At 49.7% G+C, this 18,062-nt stretch overlaps 7 protein-coding genes across 7 annotated transcripts; 3 read left to right on the top strand and 4 right to left on the bottom strand.

Moving 5' to 3' along the window:
• Positions 1 to 80: 80 nt before the first annotated feature.
• K444DRAFT_656172 (alpha/beta-hydrolase) lies at positions 81 to 1,954 on the bottom strand (the record flags this gene model as incomplete). The annotated part of the gene is made up of 7 exons (XM_024886066.1): positions 81 to 288; positions 363 to 566; positions 626 to 1,136; positions 1,226 to 1,342; positions 1,379 to 1,525; positions 1,631 to 1,765; positions 1,939 to 1,954. The coding sequence occupies 7 exons, from the start codon at positions 1,952 to 1,954 to the stop codon at positions 81 to 83; spliced, it is 1,338 nt and encodes a 445-aa protein (XP_024729689.1).
• Positions 1,955 to 2,511: 557 nt separating this feature from the next.
• On the bottom strand, positions 2,512 to 3,907 carry K444DRAFT_646951 (uncharacterized protein; the record flags this gene model as incomplete). Its single annotated transcript, XM_024885271.1, has 3 exons — positions 2,512 to 3,505; positions 3,627 to 3,759; positions 3,808 to 3,907. 3 exons carry the CDS (start codon positions 3,905 to 3,907, stop codon positions 2,512 to 2,514), a joined length of 1,227 nt encoding a protein of 408 aa, XP_024729688.1.
• Positions 3,908 to 5,054: 1,147 nt separating this feature from the next.
• On the top strand, positions 5,055 to 10,631 carry K444DRAFT_635729 (PHD transcription factor-like protein; the record flags this gene model as incomplete). The annotated part of the gene is made up of 6 exons (XM_024883906.1): positions 5,055 to 5,456; positions 5,573 to 5,621; positions 5,685 to 6,542; positions 6,598 to 6,773; positions 6,831 to 9,496; positions 9,542 to 10,631. 6 exons carry the CDS (start codon positions 5,055 to 5,057, stop codon positions 10,629 to 10,631), a joined length of 5,241 nt encoding a protein of 1,746 aa, XP_024729687.1.
• Positions 10,632 to 12,589: 1,958 nt separating this feature from the next.
• Positions 12,590 to 14,320, bottom strand: K444DRAFT_191266 (MFS general substrate transporter). Its single transcript, XM_024870922.1, has 2 exons — positions 13,670 to 14,320; positions 12,590 to 13,611 (listed from the first exon to the last, which is right to left on the bottom strand). The coding sequence occupies exons 1-2, from the start codon at positions 14,108 to 14,110 to the stop codon at positions 12,778 to 12,780; spliced, it is 1,275 nt and encodes a 424-aa protein (XP_024729686.1). The 5' UTR covers positions 14,111 to 14,320; the 3' UTR covers positions 12,590 to 12,777.
• K444DRAFT_619491 (uncharacterized protein) lies at positions 14,053 to 14,949 on the bottom strand. Its single transcript, XM_024881526.1, has one exon. It carries the CDS (start codon positions 14,503 to 14,505, stop codon positions 14,194 to 14,196), a length of 312 nt encoding a protein of 103 aa, XP_024729685.1. The 5' UTR covers positions 14,506 to 14,949; the 3' UTR covers positions 14,053 to 14,193.
• A 410-nt stretch (positions 14,950 to 15,359) lies between these two features.
• On the top strand, positions 15,360 to 15,978 carry K444DRAFT_542740 (uncharacterized protein; the record flags this gene model as incomplete). Its single annotated transcript, XM_024875903.1, has 2 exons — positions 15,360 to 15,633; positions 15,791 to 15,978. 2 exons carry the CDS (start codon positions 15,360 to 15,362, stop codon positions 15,976 to 15,978), a joined length of 462 nt encoding a protein of 153 aa, XP_024729684.1.
• Positions 15,979 to 16,167: 189 nt separating this feature from the next.
• On the top strand, positions 16,168 to 17,837 carry K444DRAFT_191215 (uncharacterized protein). Its single transcript, XM_024870921.1, has 3 exons — positions 16,168 to 16,336; positions 16,381 to 16,546; positions 16,689 to 17,837. The coding sequence occupies exons 1-3, from the start codon at positions 16,273 to 16,275 to the stop codon at positions 17,764 to 17,766; spliced, it is 1,308 nt and encodes a 435-aa protein (XP_024729683.1). The 5' UTR covers positions 16,168 to 16,272; the 3' UTR covers positions 17,767 to 17,837.
• The last annotated feature ends 225 nt before the right edge of the window (positions 17,838 to 18,062 follow it).

Raw genomic sequence — 18,062 nt, 5'->3', positions numbered from 1 at the left:
ACAACAGGTCTCCCGATAGGAATAAGGTGTTTGAAGATTACAGACTGTGACAAACCTTAGCCTCATCACAGCCCATAAACTCACAGCCGATTCTCATTAATGAAATTAATGCTTTCCCCCCTCCAACTATGCCACTCAATACACTGCTCCGTAACATTAACCGTAAACACCATATTAATAATGCCCAACCCGCCTCCCAGGCCCGAGTTGTAAACAGGCCATTGCTTCACGCCCTCCACGCCATGATCTTTCGGGTCCTGATCAACAACAAAGCTGACCCAGCTCCCACTAATAAGCTTTGACAGGTCCACGAAATTCTCGTTGTCGTCTTCAGTCATGTTCCAAATGGGTTGGCGGTGTACCTTTCGCCGCGGATATTGTTGAAGACGAATGCAACTTCTTGGAAATGGGTTGAGCCCACGCAGGTAGGGATTCCGTTGACGACGACGTCGAAGCGGTAGCAGTAGCTGGGGACTTGGTACGCTGACCATGCTTGGTTGGTTGCTCTTCTTGGTGCGATGACGACTGCGCGCCGAAACAGGATGTCATGCAAGGGAACCGGGAGCCTAGCTGGGATGAGCAGTTGGAATCGGGAGATATGACCTAGGGGAAGGTCGCAAGGGACGGGATTCCGAGTCCTTGGGTGTTCGGATAGAGGTAGCTTATGATAGCTGCGGCCTGAGAGTCGGGTGGAATGTTAATCGAGTTCAAGACGTCAAGCCATTGTGCGTCCGAGTTTACATCTGTACCATTAGGACCGAAACTGATGCCGAATGATGTCCTTTCATCGGTATTTGCCCCAATGAGAAGGGGTGCGCGAACAAACTTTCCCGGCGAAAGTTGAACGGAGGGATAAGTGGCGATGAGATCATTATCTATAATTGGGACAAAAGGTCCATATCCATCTACGGGTGTGTTGAGCGCAGCGTTCGGGTCAGAGAAGGGGAGCGAAAGCAGGCATGAGAGAGAAGTCCCGGATCCTAAGGTGGATAAGCAGGAAGTGCTCGAAACCAGACCATCGTAGACTTCTTGATATGCAGTGCTGTTGTAGCCTCCTGGTAACGTTGCTGGGAAGAATGACACTACTGGACCTCCGGACTCAGCAATTCCACCACGGAACAGGTTGTCATCTCTACCTAGGCGTTTGTTAGCTACAAATTACCTCTGCAAGAGAGACTGGGCATGCCATTGTAGGCCAGGAAATGTGCACCGACACTTTATGCACCTGCACTCTCACCCCAAATAGTGACCTTCGACGGATCGCCACCGAAAGCATCCATGTTCTCTTGGATCCAATGGAGCGCAAGCCTTTGATCTCGGAAACCAAGATTAGTGGCACCTCCTGTGAGAGCTTCTTTTCCTCCCAGAAAACTTCAACCTGAAAGTCTGTATTGAAAGCTTATTCCAATCATCGGCTTCCCTACATTAACACTATTCTGAACGATGAAACTCAGATTATATCGTCTATTATTAGTTCCACCATTGAACAATCCACCATTGAACAATCCACCGCCGTGAATCCATACTGCGATAGGAAGAGAGGCATTCAAGGTATTGTTGCAAGGTCGGAAGATATTGAGTTAGAAGCAATCTTCTGACATATCGTGGTCAGTATTATCGCGTCCGTAACCGACGTAGAATGGAGGCCATTCTGTTGCTGAGCGAATCAACCATGAAGAGTTCAAGCTTTGAGGAACTCTGAACCGCAAGTCGTTGATCGGTGGCTGAGAATACCGGATTCCGAGGAAGAGGTCTTGATTGAATGCTGAGTCGTGGATACCAATGTAAGAACCATTTCAACGGTGACAACCGCTGTCGAAGTTCCATTAGAAGTGGCATTGGAAGCAGCGGACGTGAACGCGAAGCATAAGGAGAGAAGGTAGCCATAACATGATGACAGCATGCTTGGGTTGAAAATCAGGTAAAGGAATAGTACACCTGCCGAGATATACATATTTCCCCATCTTGGTAGATGCACCAGCGGGCCAAGATTGCTGATACGGGATTCTCCCGCTCCTCCACGTGTAGGTTGATGCGGTCGATGAAAGCACTACTACTCAAACAGTCCTCAGATTATCGAGTTTCCGTTGGCGTGTGGCAGCTATCGGAGATATGGAGAAGATTGGCGATGTTTAGAGTGTCGCTGACACTTCTGCCGAAAGGCTGAAAGCGTGGGTGCAGGCAATCCATGCAAGGGCGTGGCACAATGATCCCGGAAGCCCACCCGCCTTAATTATCGGCCCTTTCAATCCGGTTAGCGAAAAAGATTTTGAAGATTTAAAACTTATGCAATTGTAAAGTTTGTGGATTGGAAAGAGGTTGAAGAAAGGCTCTCAAGCGAGCCGAGGTCGGGGCCAGGACCTTAGGATCTCATTTCTATTGGCGCATCGAATCTGCAGGTACCCGACATCGTGAACTGTCCAAAATCTAACGTCGTTCAAAATGAAGAGACCGTTGTTCGATTGAAAGAGGTGGTCCGGAATATTGTGGCGTAGTCTGATCGTCGTTGCCTTAATCTATGATCTCCGCGTCCTCCCAATCTGTGTCTTCGATAACTCTCTCCAAAGCAATAGGCTGAATTCCTCTGTACGATGTGGCTTGCTTGGCCTTCGAGGAGTTGCTTATAATAGAATCAGTATCCGAATCGTCCGTAGCATCGATCTCATGCCATGTGTTGCTCATATCTGCATCCATTCGTCCAACATTGCCCTCTTGCAGCATATCAATCTCATCTTCCCTTGCATCCTCATCGCTATCGTCATCTTCATCGTCGATATTGGTGGCTTGCGAGGCTGTGACAGCCTTCCCTTTGCGCACTCTCTTTTCCTTGAGCAGCTTTTCAACTTCCTTCTGACCTCTTATTCTGAGAGTCAATTCCTTCACCACATCTATCCATCTGATCTCAGCCTTGCAAGTCGGGCATTGACCCTTTACAGGAACTAGTGCATCTTCTTCGTCCTCGAGAAAGTGCTGGCTTAGGCATGTCAAGTGTGTGACAGATTCACATCCATGGTTGGAACAAATTGTGTAGATTCCAGCGTTATGTTCCAGATCGCTGTGGCAGATGGCGCATGACCCTTCACGCTCGAAGTCGACAATGTTCTTCCCTTTTTCGACGTGCGGCTTTTCGTTGAAGTAGTCTACCTTCAACGCTGCAATTCCGTGGAAAACGACGTCTTTCTTTCTTTTCGGGCTATCGCTTTCGTTACCGGATGCCGTGTCTGACGGTGGGAAATCTTGTATGATCTTAATGGAGTCTCGAATTGGCTCGGCAGCTGCTTTGGACCACTTCAACCAGGCTTTGTAGACATCTTCAGAGAAGAACCGGAGTTGGAGTGGCCATCGAGAGAATGATGGGACGCGTAGGAGAAGATGGAGATTTGAGAGAAGAGAGGTAACTGAATGTCGTGGTCGTTTGGGCTGGCCACTTCGTTTCTGTGTTGCATGCTGAATCCGTGATTCTGGTGGGATGTGGAGGGTGATATGAGGATTCTGCCAAGCCCATCTGCAGGTTCGTTAGAAGCCAGAGACTAATTTACAGAACATAATGGGAAGAACAAATACGATTATCTTCTGGTCACGTGCAGTACACGTGATATCAATAAACAGAAACCAACGGAACTCACTCGAACTGCAGCGCAGCAATATGACTTGGAAATCCGGTTACAATGCAGGCCATCTCCCATGGGCGTAGACTTGGCCTGCTTGTACGGACTGCTCCTCCTTTTGCTTCCCCATTGTGCTGTCGCAGGCGTCGCACTGCAGTCGCGTCAGCCGGACCCATCGCGTTCATACCATGCATCTTACCTGGATGCGGTGTTGAACCGACATATACAGAGCTTGCGCGGATTGTCGATCTCAGCAGGTAACAGCAGTAGAACGGCGGGATCGGGCGATCGATTGGCATTTTGAATCTCGGATTGTGGGGTGCATTGATCGATGCTCTTGATGTGCAGGTTTTGGCAACGTTTCTTCAGGGAGCCGAGGCGAGAGGCATCGGACGAACATTTTTGGCGGCGGGCACCACAGAGGCCGGGGCAACCCACCAACGTCAACGATTGTGGCATCGAATGTAATAGGTAGTTCTAGGGCAAAACCCTCAATGCCGCCGCAAGCAGTGACTTGCGATCCCAGACGCCGAAGTCATGCGACCCGTCCCAGTCGAGACCTCGATCCTGTACCATCATCGTATTTATCCAGCGCGGGGCCTTCGGATATCCCGAGCAGCGAAAAGCAATTGTGTTCTGGGGCGTCGCCCATCCCTGCTTGAGGGGGACGACACCCATTCCCTCATTGGCCAGAATTCGACGACGGCCTCGTTCCTGCCTCAGGAGCGAAAATGCAATCCCTGCTCCATAAAGAAGCTAAAAGCGCATCGTCTCCATTCGGCACATGGAGCAGCGGGACTCCATCATGGAGGAAGGCCATCACGTGGAGCGATCTGAGGGCAGAACTACTTGCACAGTCTCCCGTGTGAATTGAATTGCTACAAGAGACAGGAAATACAATTGCTCTGCCGCGTCGATGTTCTCTGGCCCCCATGATTGCGAGATGTTGAAGGAATCCCTGCCCTGCTGCAAGGAGCCAGCGTTCTTGGGCCGCTTCCTCCCTAGCCGCTTGCGTGCCGAGCACTGTTCTGGACTGGAGCATGACCTGAACGTCCCATTTTCCACTTGCCGTAAGATGTCTGTCCAAAGCGACGCCCTCCCTCCCACCATCGAAATCCTCCCCTTCACCTGCACCGCACTGCACCGCACTCCTCTCCTCCGCACCCCAACACCCACCTTCCTGCCCAACTAATACGGAAAAGCTCGAACCCAACGATCTTCCCCTCCGTAGATGCAATTAATATGCAGTAGCCTGGGTCGACTGCGCATTGATTTCGTCGTGAGGTGAGGAGGCTTGCGAGGAGGATTCCGACCCCGTCACAAACATATTCGTCCGGCAGACGTCCAGCCCCCCGATACAGACCCTTTCGATGTCGATAAGCTAGAAGTTCTCAGCCTGCGAATCATCGACCTCTTCGAAACTCCTTGTTCCTCCTACACATCACGATGGTTCAGGTTCCGATGACCGCGGCCGGTTCGAGCTCCGTCATGCGAGCCTCGCCCGCCAGTGGGACGAACAGCAACACCACCTCCATTCGAGGCAAACCGGCGACGGGTGGTAATGCGAATAATCCTGCCGCTACACAGCAGCCTCTGAGCGCAATGCACTCCGCACCCCTGGATATGACCAGCGTCGAGAGGAGGGGGCAACCAACAGCTAGCCGAGAGACGAGCAAGAGGATACGACCTCACGGTTTGCAGGAGGCTCCCACATACAGACCGACGGTCGAAGAATTCAGCGACCCCTTCGCATACATCAAGAAGATTTCTCCGGAGGCTAAACAGTATGGGATCTGCAAGATAATCCCACCAGATTCCTGGAAGCCGGATTTTGCAATCGACACAGAGGTATGTTATCACAACCCTGGAGCTCAACAATGCGATAGATCAATGCCTGGGCTTGCTGCGCTCTACGAACCATCAGCAATTATATCATATCGGAGCGCAATGCTGATTTTTGGCAGCGATTTCATTTCAAGACGAGGAAGCAGGAGTTGAATTCGGTTGAAGGAAGTGAGTACAGCACAATTTGGCAGGCGGGCCTGTCCACCATTTTCCATCTAACGCATCTACCAGGCACCCGTGCGAATCTCACGTATCTCGATCAACTTGCGAAATTCCATAAGCAACATGGAACCAACCTTAATCGATTTCCCAGCGTCGACAAGCGGCCCCTCGACTTGTATAAACTCAAGAAGGCTGTTGAAACGAGGGGTGGCTTCGAAAAGGTGTGCAAGCTTAAGAAATGGGCTGAAATTGGACGAGATTTGGGTTACAGTGGGAAGATCATGTCCTCACTATCGACATCACTCAAGAACTCCTACCAAAGATGGCTCTTCCCGTACGAGGAATACCTCCGATTGGCGAAGCCAGGAGTACATCAGCAACTGGAGTACGAATATGGAGGTCCTCTCACACCATCTCCAGCAAACTCACCGATGAAGAAATCACACCACCACACTCCTTCAAGTCTTCGAGGCGAGTCTCCTGCCGTTCGAGCCTCTGAAGCTCTCAATGCATCCATGTTGAAGGATGAATTTGAGAAGACCATGAAAAATATTCCCATGTTGGATTCTCCTGCGCACACTCCACAACCGGTGTCTTCGGGCTTCACTCCGGTCAACGCCGGTGGATTCACACCCGTCAACGCTAATCCAGCAACCTTTGCACCCGTCAATATCAACCGACGCGAGCGCGAGGAAAGCAGTAGCTTCACCCCTCCCCGACGGCCGTTTGACAGCCCCATGTCTTCCGCCAAAGCCACTCCCGAGTATCGCCCATCGGCCCTCAGCTCAGCGCCCGTCGTCAATGGCTTCACCTCCAATCCGATGCTGAAGCGACAACTGAGCCATGACAGCCTCGACTCACGGGGGAAGGGAAGCCAAGCAGAAGACAGCGAAAATGGTGGACGACGAAGCAAGCGTCTCAAGAAAGGTATGTGGCCATTTCCTTCTCTGAGGATGCTATCCCGGCGTGATGCGGTGTCAAGGATGCGGTCAATGCACCCCGATTTTGCAATGTCGCGCGATTCGATTGGCGATGGAGATCCCGGCTAATGGCAGCCCTGCAGATGCGGTCCCAACTGTGGCTGGATCTCACATGACGTTGTTCCGCCCGACACCGCCAAGAATTCCCGGCGCGCGTGGTTCTTCCGCCCCCGGTGAGGTAAGCAAATCTAAACTTAAATCCTACTTCCCAAACGTATACTTAGGCATACATCAGAGGTGCGAGCATTGCGGGAAGAATGAAGATCTAGGCAATCTTCTTATTTGCGAGTCATGCGATCACAGCTATCACATGAATTGTCTAGATCCTCAAGTTGCACACAAGCCCGACTACGATTGGCATTGTCCAAGATGTCTTGTTGGCGATGGCAATTTCGGTTTCGAAGAAGGTGGTATCTACTCTCTTAAGCAATTCCAGGAGAAGGCGGCGGATTTCAAGGAAGGCTACTTTCAAAACAAGATGCCGTTCGATCCTGTCCTCAATTGTCCTCGACCCGTCACTGAGGATGATATCGAGAGAGAATTCTGGCGACTCGTGGCCAGCTTGGAAGAGACCGTCGAGGTTGAATACGGTGCTGATATTCATTCAACAACTCACGGAAGTGGTTTCCCGACCATCGAAAAGAATCCCCAGGATCCGTACTCGACCGATCCATGGAACTTGAATATCATGCCCCTACACCCAGACTCGCTATTCCGCCATATCAAATCAGATATCTCCGGTATGACCGTGCCGTGGCTTTATGTTGGCATGATATTTTCGACCTTCTGTTGGCACAACGAGGACCATTACGCATACTCAGCAAACTACCAACATTTCGGCTCGACGAAAACCTGGTACGGCATTCCCGGAGAGGATGCCGAGAAGTTCGAGGCAGCCATGCGAGAGGCAGTTCCGGAACTCTTCGAAACCCAACCGGATCTTTTGTTCCAATTGGTCACTCTCTTGACTCCCGAGCAACTTAGGAAGGCTGGTGTCAGAGTCTATGCTCTTGATCAAAGAGCTGGTCAATTTGTCATCACTTTCCCACAAGCATACCATGCCGGATTCAATCATGGATTCAACTTCAACGAAGCCGTGAACCTTGCACCTAGCGGCTGGGAACCATTTGGCGATGCTGGTGTGGAGCGACTCCAACAATTCCGAAGACAGCCCTGCTTTTCTCACGATGAGCTTCTTTGGACCGCTGGTGAAGGTGCCGCGACCGGTGGTGTGACAATTGCGACGGCGAAGTGGTTAGCTCCTGCACTAGAACGGCTTCGAGATCGCGAGGCCATGGCACGGAAGAACTTCCTCGACAAGCATAAGGAACACGGTGGCCCTTGCGTTATCACTGACGAAGTTGAGGGTGCTGGACCTAGGTGCCACATTGGTTTTGTTGTCGATGACGCCGACGTCCCCGAGGAAGAATATCAGTGCGCGTATTGCAAAGCATATGCCTACCTGTCTCGGTTCAAGTGCAAAACCAGTGGCAAGGTCTTGTGTCTCAGTCACGCTGGCAACCACGAGTGTTGTGACATGCCTGAAGACCAGCGATATGCTGGCAACAACCACACGCTTCACTATCGCCGTACTGCGGAGGCGATTGAGAGTATGTATCAGAAAGTTGCCGATAAAGCTCAATTACCAGAAATCTGGGAAGACAAAGTAGAAAAGGCTCTTGAAGAGAGCGACAAGCCTCCGCTGAAGGTCTTGCGGGCCCTTCTCAACGAAGGCGAGAGGATTCCTTACGACTTGAAATCGCTTCCGGAATTGAAAGCTTTTGTTGACCGATGCAATGAATGGGTCGACGAGGCAACAAACTACATTGTGCGAAAGCAGCAGAACCGTCGAAAGAACGAAAAGGCTTGGCGAAAGGGAAGCAAGGCTGCAGAACTCGAAGAAAGAGATCGCGAGCTTCGAAAGGTGGAAAACGTTGTCAAGCTCCTGGAGCAGGCCGAGACGCTTGGATTTGACTGTCCTGAAATTACACAGCTTAGCGAACGTGCTGCTGCCATCGAACAATTTCGACTCGACGCAAAGGACGCCATCAAGAACGTCGTCTTGCGCCAAACCCAGGAATTTGAGGAGCTTCTTGAGCTTGGCCGAAGCTTCAACGTTGATATGCCAGAAGTTGAGCAATTGGATAAACTGGTCCAACAGATGAAGTGGAATGATCGTGCGCGCGATAATCGTGGCAAATTCCTCAGTCTAAAGGAAGTGTCAGACATTATCGACGAGGCCGTCAAGCTTGAGATTCCTGAATACAACGATTATCTTAACCATTACAAGGAACAACGCGCCGCCGGAATGCAATGGGAAACCAAGGCACAAGAGCTCATCCAAGCTGAAGCCATTCACTACCCACAATTGGAAGCTTTGTCGCAGCAAGCTCAGGCTGCGGCTCTACCGGTGTCTACAGAGACTCTCAGTGCTGTTGATCAGATTCTAAACAAGCAGCGTGAGGCTCATCGACAGATCTTGTCTCTCTACGAGCGAAGTCGAAACGAGGATTTTACTAAGAGACCGAAGTATCAAGAGGTTCGTGAAACAACCGAACGCCTCGCAGAGCTCAACAGCAAGCCAAGCGGTACATTAGACTTGGAGAAGGAACAGAAGCGACACGAAGACTGGATGCGAAAGGGCAAGAAGCTATTCGGAAAGGCCAATGCCCCATTGCATATTCTGAAGAGTCACATGGAATATGTCTTGGAGCGCAACTTGGACTGCTTCGATATCAACTCAGACAAGCCAAGAGTTCCCGCCGAGCCTGCTTCACGAGAACCCAGCCCATCGGATGCTAAGTTACATAGCTGGGAGGATCCAAGATTTCGAGAGGTCTTTTGTATTTGCCGTCGTGTTGAAGCTGGTATGATGATTGAGTGCGAGCTCTGCCACGAATGGTAGGTAAATTTATCTCACTTTCTGATCATCACTAAAGTCGTTAGGTACCACGGCAAATGTCTCAAGATCGCTCGCGGAAAGGTCAAGGACGATGAGAAGTATACTTGTCCTATTTGTGATTGGCGAGTAAAAATCCCAAGAGACGCCGCTCGACCAAAATTGGAGGACTTGCAATCATGGCAAGATGAGATCCCATCACTTCCTTTCCAACCGGATGAGGAAGAGATTCTTGCAAAGATCATCGACAATGCGCAAGAATTCCGATCACACGTTTCTCCTTTCTGCAATCCTGTGTTGGGAACAGCAGAGGAAGCCGAGACTCAACGGTTCTACCTCCGCAAGATCGAAGGTGCTGAGATCCTGCTGGCTTTCGAAACGAACTTCTTCAGACAAGAGCTCCACAAATGGTCACCCGTTGCACCCGAGGCTCCACCCATCCTTGACGCCTCCAAGTCTACACGCAAGCCTCGCCCAACAAAGCTGCAAAAGCTTATGGCTCAACATGGTGTCAACGATCCCGAACAACTCCCGCAGAATCTGAAGACCAAGCCACACAACTTCAAGCGAAAGTCCAGCGAGCCATCAGGTCGGCCGCAGCCTCTCCAACCAGCACCAGGCCGCTCCGACTCCGGCACTCCGACCTCACACACCTTCCCTATCTCCGCCTCGATGCACTCTCAAACTGGTCCTGTACTATCCGGCTTTCCATCCGGTCACGACCACGCGCATCCCTCACATTTCGGGGCCTTCGCCGGCGTCCAGGACCCCCATTTCAGCATGAGTCCGCAATCCAGCGCCTCGCCTGCCTTCGCACCAAATTCTTTCCTCCACGGTGGTCTCCAATCCCCCAGCTTCGACGCAAGCACTAGACCGCCAGGAATCTTCGGCGAATCTGGATTCGGTAGACTTGACTCGGTTGCTCTGACTGGCAACGATAGTCCTATGCGTGATGCGTTTGCGGGTAGCAGTCAAGGTGTGTCGAGGATGTTTGATGAGTTGACGAATCAAGATGATAGCCAGGAGGGTCCGAAGGGTGAGAAGAGGAGACCCAGCGTGCCGGAGGAGAAGGTCGCGAGTGATGCGGCGAAGTGGGGTGAAAACGACGATATGGAGCTGTTCTTTGATGGACCTTAAGTCAACTGGCCGCACTTGACGGCCCTCACATACCACACAAAGCGTATGCGGTGTTCAGGACCTCGCGCTACGCCTTTAATTTTCTTATATTTTGCTTTTCACGAACCTATGAACGCATGGCGGTGGCTGGGATGAACAAAACTGGCTGGCGTTCATGTTTGCGTTTCGCCATTCTACGACTACATTGACGGAGTTCAGAGGGATTGGTTGGAGTTCAGACATCTTGCATTCTTGCATTCATTGCCGACTGGCTACGTCAGCGTTTATGCGGAAGACGGCTTTGTACATTCATGTATTATTGTTGCATTTGCATTGTCGCCGAGAGGGTGTTGCATGGTTATGTGATACAATAGAGGATGAGGGAGGTACCTAGTAGCTTATTCGGAAGAGGAATATGAATGTCTTCATAACAATGTGGTCAAGGCTGGGGCATCGCGAGACTGGCTTGTGCATGCTAACACTGTGGTGCAGAAGCTGGGATGAAATTTGATTGGCGAAGATTCGTGAGACAAGGCTGAACGATTCCATCCACTTTGTGGACGCTAAAATTGCAGTGACCGCCATGTTTCAATCGGGATGCCAGATTTCGTGCGCTACTTTCAAGCCTCTTCGGTGGGCTAAAATTGCAGTGCGCTTCTTGTTGATTGGGTCTGGCCTGGCCTGTTGCAGGGGTAGAAAACAGGCCTGGCCTCTTACAACTTTTAAGGCATCAAATATTCTTTCACATTTCTTTTGCTTTCCCGTCTATATTAATAATTAATATTACGGTGGAATTTCAATTATATATAATATATAGAACCTAGAATTATATATCTATATTATTACTAAAACGTTTCTGAGATATTCCGAACACAGGGGAAATCCTACCGCCCCCCAGCCCCCCGAACTAACCCTAACCCAAGCGACTTAGAAGCGTTCTAGAAACGTTCTAGAAACGTTTCTACGAGTTTAATAAGAATAATTAAGAAGAAGGGCTTTAAGACATAAACTTGTATTTAGTAAATTGTCTTTAAAGCATTCCAAAAACGTTCCAGAAATGTTCCCAGCTGGCCGGTTCGGCTGGTTGGCCTATTACACTGGCCAGTTCTTAGAAACAAGTGATCTTCAGGCATTAAAAGCCAGCTACGCTAAGAAAACAACCTTCCAAAACCCCTGCAACAGGCCAGGTGGAGACGCCAAGCAGGCCAGCTGGGCTGCCTGCCTGGTTCCGTGCGCTACTTTCAAGCCTCTTCGGTGCGCTAAAATTGCAGTGCACTTCTTGTTGATTGGCCCCTTCAATTCTCTCGCTTACAAAGAGGAGTGAACCGGGGAGCCTTGCCCCCCATTGGTTGCCTGGCTGCGTGGAGAGAAAAGGTTAGTTTATTAAAGGGGGCAGCACTGCAATTTTAGCGTAGAAAGGGAGGAGACGTATGCATATTTCAGACGAAATATGGGGGTGGAGAGTCAATGTGAGATTTGAGGTTGGATAGAAAGATATCGTTTTAATAATGAAGAGACTTGAGATCTATAAATATAAATATGAAAGGAAAGTGTACAGACATGAATCATGAGACACCTCACAGGATCCCGCAAAAAAGGTTGTTCTCCATCTACGCTAAAATTGCAGTGCATTGCTATTTGCAGATCTGGTGGATTGGCGAATTCGTGGTAGCTTTTTTAGTCCCCTTCATCCGCGCTAACATTGCAGTGCCGCAAATATCTTTGGTTGGATATCTAGTATTCAAAGACCTTTATTTTCCTTCGGGGGAAGATACCGACGTAGGGGCTTAAGGTTGAGCCTGCCGGTTTTGTACTTCTCTCTCTCTATGCTCTATCTTTTGGTCTCATCAGACCCTAAGTATTCACCTTGCCTGGGGCGGAATGGTTCTCGTCCTTGAGCCCAATTCTCTTACGCCATGACTCCATTTCCCTCCCTGGAGTCAGTCGCACAAGTCCTTCAGCTCAAATGCCAAGTCCCGTAGGTGGAAGCTCCCGGTCTCTGAAGTACCTCTTCCCAAGTAGTCGTCACCAGATTGTTCTTTTTTCCCCTCGTGGACGCGGCAGCGTAGTTTATGCGGGGAAGCACTCCCATCAGAGAGAGAGATATTTGCCGAGGCTTCCCTCCCCAGAAAAAAAAAATATCCAAGTTCTGCTTCCAGTCATCCATTCAGAAGTTCACCTGCCACCTCGGGTTTGTCCGTATTCTCTCGCCATAAATTGCAAAGATCCAGATAATCGGCGCACACGCCAACGCAATGAACCCAAGCAGTGTATTCCCCCATCCCAGTCCAATCTTCTGATACAGATCCAGGCCACACAACGGCAGCAATGCCCCCAGTAAGCTCCTCAGCACCGCATTAGCAGCAATCGCGCTTGCAGCATAAATCGTAAACGCATCAACCAGGTAAGTCTGCACACACATCACAATCCCGATAATCCCAAACCCGGTAATCGCTGTGCCAATCTGGGGCACGATCCAATGGACACCTTTATCCGTCGTCCATGCGTAGAGAATGAGGCCGAACGGGATTGCAAGACAAGAAGGCAGCGTGATCAACAACGGCAATCTATCCTCCGGCTTCAGCGTAACGCCGGCAGCTTGCTTAGCCTTGATAATCCGATCTGATTGAGTCCCGCAAAACGCGAGGCCAACGATCGTCCCGACGCCAATGCCCAGGAACGAGAGGCCAGCGGTGGAGGTCGAGAAGTGGTACACTTCTTCGAAGACGAAAGTGTAGGTTGTGAAGAGGATGTAGAGCAGTCCATACATGATTGCTATGTAGATGCACATTGCCGTCACGATCGGGCTCAGGAAGAGCAGCTTTAGCGGCCGGATGATGGTGTGCTGGATTAGCTTTTGGGGGGAGAGAGAGGAGGCAAGCTTGGAGCGGTAGGCGGGGTTGCCTGTCTCCTTCCTGAATTTTGCTGCTCTGCGTTCTAGCAGAACTACTGGGTAGGTCTCGCGCATGAGGAGGAAGGCGAGGGTTGTGATGATGCCGCTCTGAGAGCTGTTAGCGGGAGTTCCATACCTGATCATGTGTCGGGATGTAGATGCCTACAGCAATAGCAATCAACCAGAACGCCCACCTCCATCCCGCATGCTGGATCAAGACACCCCCCACAACAGGCCCAATAATCGGGCCTAGAATCGGACCCATCGCCCAAAACGCCATTGCCTTCCCCCTCTCCTCTACAGGCATCAGATCAGCAATCGTGCCACTGCCACACGTCACAGCCGCCACGCCCGCAAAGCCAGACAAGAACCGGAACGCAATTAGCATCCCCATATTCTTCGAGACTGCACAACAGATGGTGAAGATGAGGAAGAGCACGTTGCACACGTGGTACACTGGGAGACGGCCGTACAGTTCACTTAAGGGGGCGAGAACGAGGGGGCCGAAGGCAAAGCCGAGCACGAAGACGGAGACGACGAAGGTGGCCAGGAGAGGGGAGCTGGCGTGAAACTCGGCCATGATGTCTGGGACGCCTGGGGCGACCATTGCGGATGCCAATGGTCTGTTTCCATCAATTGCTATCCGTCATACCAAGATTGAGTTGTATGAGTTGTACAAAGAGAGTATACTCACGTGAGAAACGTGATGGAGGTCAAAACACCAATGTTCATCCATTTCCGTGTACTCGGCCAATTGAGTGGATTGGCGGGGTCATGGTCCTCGGGCTCGTCCCACGAGACTTCAATGCATGAAGTCTCTGCCTCGACGCTCGCAACATCATGCTCGGTCTTCTTGCTCCAGGGCGTCTGGTCCGTATCGCTGGATTCAGTTTTGCAGAACCCGGGATTGCGGGTCGAGAGGTCGTTGGAGTTGACTTCGTTGATAGCGGAGGTGGGCTGAGGCTGAGGAGGGGTTGATTCGGTGGCGGTGAGCGGGGACATTATTTGAATTGTGATTTGCTTGTCATTCATTCATGAGTTACGCTCGGACCGGGCCTTAACCAACAAACGGAAAGGACTTGTGGAGGGTGGGAAGTCGAGACACAAATAGAACGGCAACTAAGATCGTGGAGAGGGTAGCACGAAAAACGGAGGGAAAAGTGGAGGTTGGAGGAACTCACTTTTGCCTGAATTGTGCGGGCATGGCGGGGAGGGAAGGTTCCGATGGGGTTGTGCGGAAGTGTGCGAGAGATGTGCATATCAACCGCAGGGGTGGTGTTTGCTGGGGGTTGTATGGATAACGTGAGATGACCCCTGAATGCCGAAGTGGGGTAACCCGGCGATTGTCTTGCGATGAGTTTGGGACAGTTGGAACAAGACAGGCGATGGAATGAGGTATACAAAATAATGTTAAATCTGTCCTGAGATGAGTGGCTGGGTGATACCCAAGCTGCCGTGTTGTTTTGAATGTTGGATTTGAGAACGAGGCTCCCGGCTCCTTCTACTCACATAAGACGAGGCACAATCTTCCTAGGAGCAACGTTGCACTACGCAAGGGGAATACGACATCCCGGTGCTGGGGGGTAGTAGTGGCAGTTACCGCGGAGGCAGGCCTGTACGTGAATGCGGGCACAGCCGCTGATACTAAGAGCGCAGACTGTGGCGTGTTGGCCGCTGCCTATCCCACAGCCACACATCGCTGCACCGCCCATTATGCGGCCTCGAAATAGCTACCCGCACTAGCATACTTCCTCAAGGACTCGTATTAAAATAATTTCCTACCATTCCAACTGGTGTGTCCACTTTCGAACACTCTCGAACCAAAGAAATAATTTTTTTTTTTTTTTTTTTTTGAGATGACAAGATACGCTCTGCTTCTCCTGTTCGCAGGCCTAGTTGCGTCATCTCCATTGAAAAACATAACTTTCACAGTTCCCGATGGCACGTCAACCCACGGCGAGCCAAACCTTCTCTGTACGCCAACACAATGGACAGATATCATCTTCTTCTTCCTTGGCAATTATGTAGCCCATGCTGCAACGGCTATTACGTTGCCTGGAGAAAGATGGCAAGTGGCGGTTGCAACTGCGGCCGGGGCGCTCTTCTTTCCAACGAGCGGCGTGTTTCGAGGTGAGAACTTACATCAATTACTTGGTTATTTAAGTTGTGTGTTAGGAGTTTGTTACATTAGTAACTAATAAATCATGCTTCTGATATAAGCCTAAACAGCTACTCTTATTCTATGCTGCTATCTAAAAAGACGAACACTGATACAGACATTTTGCAGGTATTGCAAGGATTACGAGTTTTGCGGTGTTTGGAAAGAATGATATATATACTGCTGCGAGGGCGGGAGCTCTTTGTATGGTGGTGAGATCCCGTGACTGGAGGCCGAACGCTGGTGATGAAGCACAGTACGCCCTTTGCAGGATTCCGTCGGCTACGAAACCTTACAAAAGTACCTATCAGTTTTAGTCCCTCTTCAAAGCCCGAGTTTTGACAATTGAATAGGATTTATCCCCGAGCGCAGAGGAGGAAGTCGATGGCAGTTAGATGAAAGACAACATGATAAAGGCCAAGATATCTCGAACTTTGTTACAACAAATAGCGTCGAGAGTATAGGTAATTTCGACATCTTTATATATAAGGTTTGTGTTAAATGAATAATAGGCCCGAAAAATCGAGTATTCGTACGAGTTTTCAGAGATCCTTGGATCGAAACAATAAAGACTTTTGGCCGTCACATTCACGGATCGCACAAACTTCCTCATGGCTATTCTTTCGCAGTTGTGCCCGAGGATGCTCAATTCGAATTCAACGATAATCCAGCTGAGTAATTAACTATCTCCAGCAATTACAATTTGATTAAGATCCTAGTCTCGGGAGGACAATCACTCTTCACATCAATCACATTATATCGTTCTCGAGGCGATCAGATCGATCGCTACGGCTTTGCGGCCTTCGGCCTAACAGTCGCTCCATATGCTGTCATGTCTGTGGTAAATCTTCTAGGAAGTATAATGGTACCTTCATATCCTGCAATGTAAGTTGGAATTGTCTCCAGATTATGTCCACGTACGCATAGCTGGTAGCGTTATTAACATAATAAGCTTTTGGGACAAGTGTGATGATTCTCTTTTGCTCCTCGTAACCTGTAACGGTAGAGCTGACCCAATATCTTATAGGTATCTCGTAGCCTCTTCAATTTCTGATGAGGCCAAAAAAAGACCTGGATGCCACCTAGAGGGCCTTGTTGGCCGTTTGAGGGAATTTGACGAAGATAAGCCGAATCTATTTCGTTGTGAAAACACTCACTTCTTTTGGATAAGGGATCCTGTTTGCTTCGAAATGGACCAGGAAGAGAATAACGAGACAGATATCTACAATTCCGAAGACAAAATTCTAGAGAAGGGTCTGAATATTCGCTTCAAGATGTCCATATCTCAACGTTTAGACATTCAATCTTCCGCCATGGAATCAATATCCCAGCCAAATCCAAACGCGTTGGCCGAATTAGAACCGCCCAAGTTGGATTTCTGCTTCTCGGTGAGGGGCGAGACTGGAGGACAAGGTTCGGATTCGATTTCTTCTAGCAAAAGATCTACCATAACAGAAAGAACCAATGGAGAACCCAGAGAACTGCACACAACAGAAATCAGAGCACAAAGGAGACTTCAACCGCATATCGAGCAAGCGCCAACAGAGTGGCGCCGAGGGATGTGGACAGAAAAAAATATCCATGAGCCAAAAGTCGCGATGCAAAATGAGGCTATAGTCTTTGTGCCGGATTCCCCAAGGATCGAGAGGACAGTGGTAAGCCTAGCGAAACTGCCGAATTATCACGTCAAAGTATATGCTGCATCTACCTATCCCGCCACCAATCAAGACGATGTGCATTTTGAGTCACTTGGGTCAAAGGCAGAGCATATAGGTTCGGCGTTGTACGCTGCTTGTATTATTAGTCTAATTCCCTTGGCTATCATTGGTGGCCTTTCAGGATTCAAGCCACAGTCGGCTACATTAGCGCAGGAGACATGGACGATGACCTGGTTGGTTTCTGGTGGTGTTGTGGGAGTTTGGGGTATGTCATTCTGGGGTTGGCTTAATTGCGATTTTGACGCAGGACTTGGTAGGACAGATTTAATTCATTTTTTCATTGGGTCGTTGATTTTTATGTTGATTTTTGCTGTACCTACGATAGGAGGATTTGTGGTCGTTGGCCAGATGCTTGTAGCTTACGGGTCCTGTTATCGTTTTACTTAGATAATTGTATTGTACTAGTTTTCTATTGCTGCCAACCTTGAATAAGATTCGAACCTATTGTACAAGGAAACATAAAATGCCATTTTATACAACTATACCTAAGATAAGGGTGCGACAGCTTTCGAGTTATTCTTAAGTTATTCATTCACGCCTTTTAGTAGAAATTGTTAGCGATAAAGTCGGCAGGGAGAAACCCACCAAAATCCCAAGATCGTTAAGGATCCTCCTCAAAATCTTACTAAAACTTCATTATGTGATTTTTCTCCTCGGCTACCTCTTTCCCAAAGTGGTCCAAG

This window comes from Hyaloscypha bicolor (assembly GCF_002865645.1).
Source record: "Hyaloscypha bicolor E unplaced genomic scaffold K444scaffold_165, whole genome shotgun sequence".
Classification (NCBI taxonomy): Eukaryota; Fungi; Ascomycota; class Leotiomycetes; order Helotiales; family Hyaloscyphaceae; genus Hyaloscypha; species Hyaloscypha bicolor.
The sequence above is the reverse complement of the archived record's forward strand: the minus strand, read 5'-3'. Positions and strand labels throughout refer to the sequence as shown.

Bases quoted from the DNA above. Each gene is read 5' to 3' on its own strand.
- K444DRAFT_191266 (XM_024870922.1), bottom strand. From the start codon at position 14,110: ATGGTCGCCCCAGGCGTCCCAGACATCATGGCCGAGTTTCACGCCAGC. The intron at 13,612-13,669 runs GTAGGCATCTAC...AACAGCTCTCAG, and splicing joins TCTGGTTGATTGCTATTGCT to AGCGGCATCATCACAACCCT.
- K444DRAFT_619491 (XM_024881526.1), bottom strand. From the start codon at position 14,505: ATGTCCCCGCTCACCGCCACCGAATCAACCCCTCCTCAGCCTCAGCCC.
- K444DRAFT_191215 (XM_024870921.1), top strand. From the start codon at position 16,273: ATGGCTATTCTTTCGCAGTTGTGCCCGAGGATGCTCAATTCGAATTCA. The intron at 16,337-16,380 runs GTAATTAACTAT...TTAAGATCCTAG, and splicing joins TTCAACGATAATCCAGCTGA to TCTCGGGAGGACAATCACTC. The intron at 16,547-16,688 runs GTAAGTTGGAAT...AATATCTTATAG, and splicing joins GTACCTTCATATCCTGCAAT to GTATCTCGTAGCCTCTTCAA.